The following is a 3,281-nucleotide window of genomic DNA, read 5'->3' on the forward strand; positions in this document are numbered from 1 at the left end:
GTTAATGCACTTGGACTGTCCCTGATACCTTTATAATTAATTCGATTAAGAAATTGTTGGTGCATAGATTTTGTTTTGTGGATACCACTGCTCAATCTTAATAGGAAATCAAAGAGGCATAAAAAAGTGTGAAATACTACATCTTTTATTCAGTTTTTATGCCGGTTTTGTACCAATTTTGTTCACACATCAATGGGTCTAGCCCCAAACTTGGTTCAGATTTTAAAACTCTTGGAAGAATTAAAAATGTACTGGATGCCTACCCTTCTGAATACGATAGAACTGAAATACTCGTGTCCTGATGCCTCTCTCGTTCGTATGTTACTATGCTCATTCAGTACTGCGCAGCTGGATGGAAATGGTCATCAGACGAGCCTTAGAGCCTTAGAGCTGGCATTGTGTTTGATCTAGTGTGACTAACTCTGCAAGCTAGCTTCCAGAATGGTGATCTTTAATATAATAAAGTTGAGTGTTGGAGATTTTGTACAATATTAATATAGCCTTTCCTTTAGGCCTTTCTTTGTACTACGTTAAGGTTTGCCTTATAGCTCTTTGACTTGTCATGGCTTTGAGAATGTATCTGTGTTTATCCCTATATATTTACCCAAGTAATTATTTTATCATAGGAAATGATGCAAAGCATTACATTTTGTACATAGGTTACACGTTTGGATAACGCTTTAAAATGTTCTGATTAGGGGGCGCCTGGGTGGCGCAGTCGGTTAAGCGTCCGACTTCAGCCAGGTCACGATCTCGCGGTCCGGGAGTTCGAGCCCCGCGTCGGGCTCTGGGCTGATGGCTCAGAGCCTGGAGCTTGTTTCCGATTCTGTGTCTCCCTCTCTCTCTGCCCTTCCCCCATTCATGCTCTGTCTCTCTCTGTCCCAAAAATAAATAAACGTTGAAAAAAAAATTAAAAAAAAAATAAAATGTTCTGATTAGAATGTTGATAGGGAATAATCCTACTTCTTTCAGGAATTTTATGAACTCTAGTTGGTAATGCGTGAAACAGATATCTGCAGAAGGAAGAGGAAAATGTTGGCCATTGGATTTTAGAGTCTGATTCCAAAGGAGTCTGCACAGTCCCTGTGAAATTGGAATGGTAATTTTCAGCATCTTTCGGGCCAAACTTAAACACTGTTTGAATGGTGGTGGTGTCAATATCTCTGACTGAGTATTTAATTGTTTTACTGCCCCCCCCCCAACCCGATGTATGTTTATATGCAGAACTAGTAGTGATAGGCTGATGGTAATTGAATTCTTTGTACAAGTATATTCCAAGTCATAAATTTCTATAACTGAATTTAATTTCGAGGTCATGTTGTATTATCATCTATGACGTATGGTGTGTGCATTTCAGTTGTGTGGAATGATGAGATACATATGAAAGATAATGAATCTCCCTCTGTCTGTATCTCTTTCCTATTCTTTCTGATTTCCCTTCTTCTTTTCCCTCATCCCCATATTCTCTGAAATGTACAAATATTTTTGTAGTACTTTAAGCCTACTAAACTGAGACTGAAAGACCTTCTGTACCTATGACTGATGCAGACACAGGTCCATTATTTGATTTTTCTTACATTAAATATTAATGATTTACTTTTTATGGTAATGTGGAACTAAATTGGAAGTAATTGATCAATTTCATGGGTGCATCATTTATTCAAATGGTTACTTAAAATGCCATGACCTGTGTTATAACATGATAAATTCACCTCCTGCCAGCTTTTTATTTTTTTGAAGATTTCTCTTAAAAATTGCTAAATGCTTGATCTTGACAGGAAACACGTGATAAGAAAGAATGGACCAGAAAAATGGAAGTTCTTTCACTGGCTTTATCCTGCTGGGTTTCTCTGACCGGCCTCAGCTGGAGCGAGTCCTCTTTGTGGTTCTTCTGATCTTCTATCTGCTCACCCTGCTGGGAAACACAAGCATCATTGCGTTGTCCCGCCTGGACCCACACCTGCAGACTCCCATGTACTTTTTCCTGTCCAACCTAAGCTTTCTGGACCTGTGTTACACGACCAGCACTGTTCCTCAGCTGCTGGTTCATCTCAGGGGACCAGACAAGTCTATCTCTTTCGGCGGCTGTGTAGCTCAGATGTTCGTTGCTCTAGGGTTGGGATGCACAGAATGCATTCTGTTAGGGGTGATGGCATTTGACCGCTACGCAGCCGTCTGCAGGCCCCTGCACTACACAGTGATCATGCACCCCCGTCTCTGTGCCCTGATGGCCTCTGCATCGTGGTTCATTGGCTTTGCCAACTCCTCGTTGCAGACGGTGCTCATCTTCCTTGTACCACTTTGTGGGAGAAATAAAATAGAGCACTTCTTTTGTGAGATCCCCCCACTGCTCAAGCTTGCCTGTGTTGACACCACTGTGAATGAATCTGAGGCCTTCTTTGCCAGTATGATCATTCTCCTCATACCTGTGGCACTAATCACATTCTCCTATAGTCGGATTGTCAAGGTGGTCTTAGCAATAAAGTCAGCTTCAGGGCAGAGGAAAGCATTTGGGACATGTGGGTCCCACCTCACGGTGGTCTCCCTGTTCTATGGCTCGGCCATCTATGCTTACCTCCAGCCCAGCAACAACCATTCCCAGGATCAGGGCAAGTTCGTTTCTCTTTTCTACACCATTGTCACCCCCATGGCCAACCCCTTCATATATACCCTGCGGAACAAGGATGTGATGGGAGCAATGAAAAAAGTGTTCTGTAGGAGCTTTGACTCCAGATGACTGGGATGAGGACCATTTGATGGAAGACCCTGAATGTTAGAGGCTTTAAAATTTTGTGTCCTGCAGGTGTCATGCAACATTTCCCCTGATGACTCTTCAAGAGAATTTCCTTACCTCATTCTTTTATGCAAGTGAGAGTTCAAGTACTGAATTCATGAGTCATTGTACCTTCCGGAGATGCTGATTTACTGTTCCTATAGCATCTACATCATACTATTATTTCAAAAACCTCCACAAATGTTTCTTATTTTATCCCTTTGGGAGTACTATTGCATTTCTAATTGCAAAAAGCCATCTACACACACAAGAAAAACCACAGCAAAATAAGAATATGAACCATTGTATAAAAATCAGAAATATTAATATATTAAATTTGTTTTATGTTTATTTATTTTCAGAGAGAGACAGAGAGCAGGAGCAGGAGAGGGGCAGAGAGAGTGGGAGAGAGAGAATCCCAAGCAGGCTCCATGCTGCCAGCACAGAGCCCAACGTGGGGCTCAAACTTACAAACTGCGGAATCATGACCAGAGCTGAAAGCAAGAAT

At 41.6% G+C, this 3,281-nt stretch overlaps 1 protein-coding gene across 1 annotated transcript; it reads left to right on the forward strand.

Moving 5' to 3' along the window:
* The first annotated feature begins 1,798 nt into the window (after window positions 1-1,798).
* LOC115514766 (putative olfactory receptor 2B8) lies at window positions 1,799-2,737 on the forward strand. The gene has a single exon (XM_030316944.1). The coding sequence runs from the start codon at window positions 1,799-1,801 to the stop codon at window positions 2,735-2,737; it is 939 nt and encodes a 312-aa protein (XP_030172804.1).
* The last annotated feature ends 544 nt before the right edge of the window (window positions 2,738-3,281 follow it).

Source organism: Lynx canadensis, chromosome B2, assembly GCF_007474595.2.
Source record: "Lynx canadensis isolate LIC74 chromosome B2, mLynCan4.pri.v2, whole genome shotgun sequence".
Lineage (NCBI taxonomy): Eukaryota > Metazoa > Chordata > Mammalia > Carnivora > Felidae > Lynx > Lynx canadensis.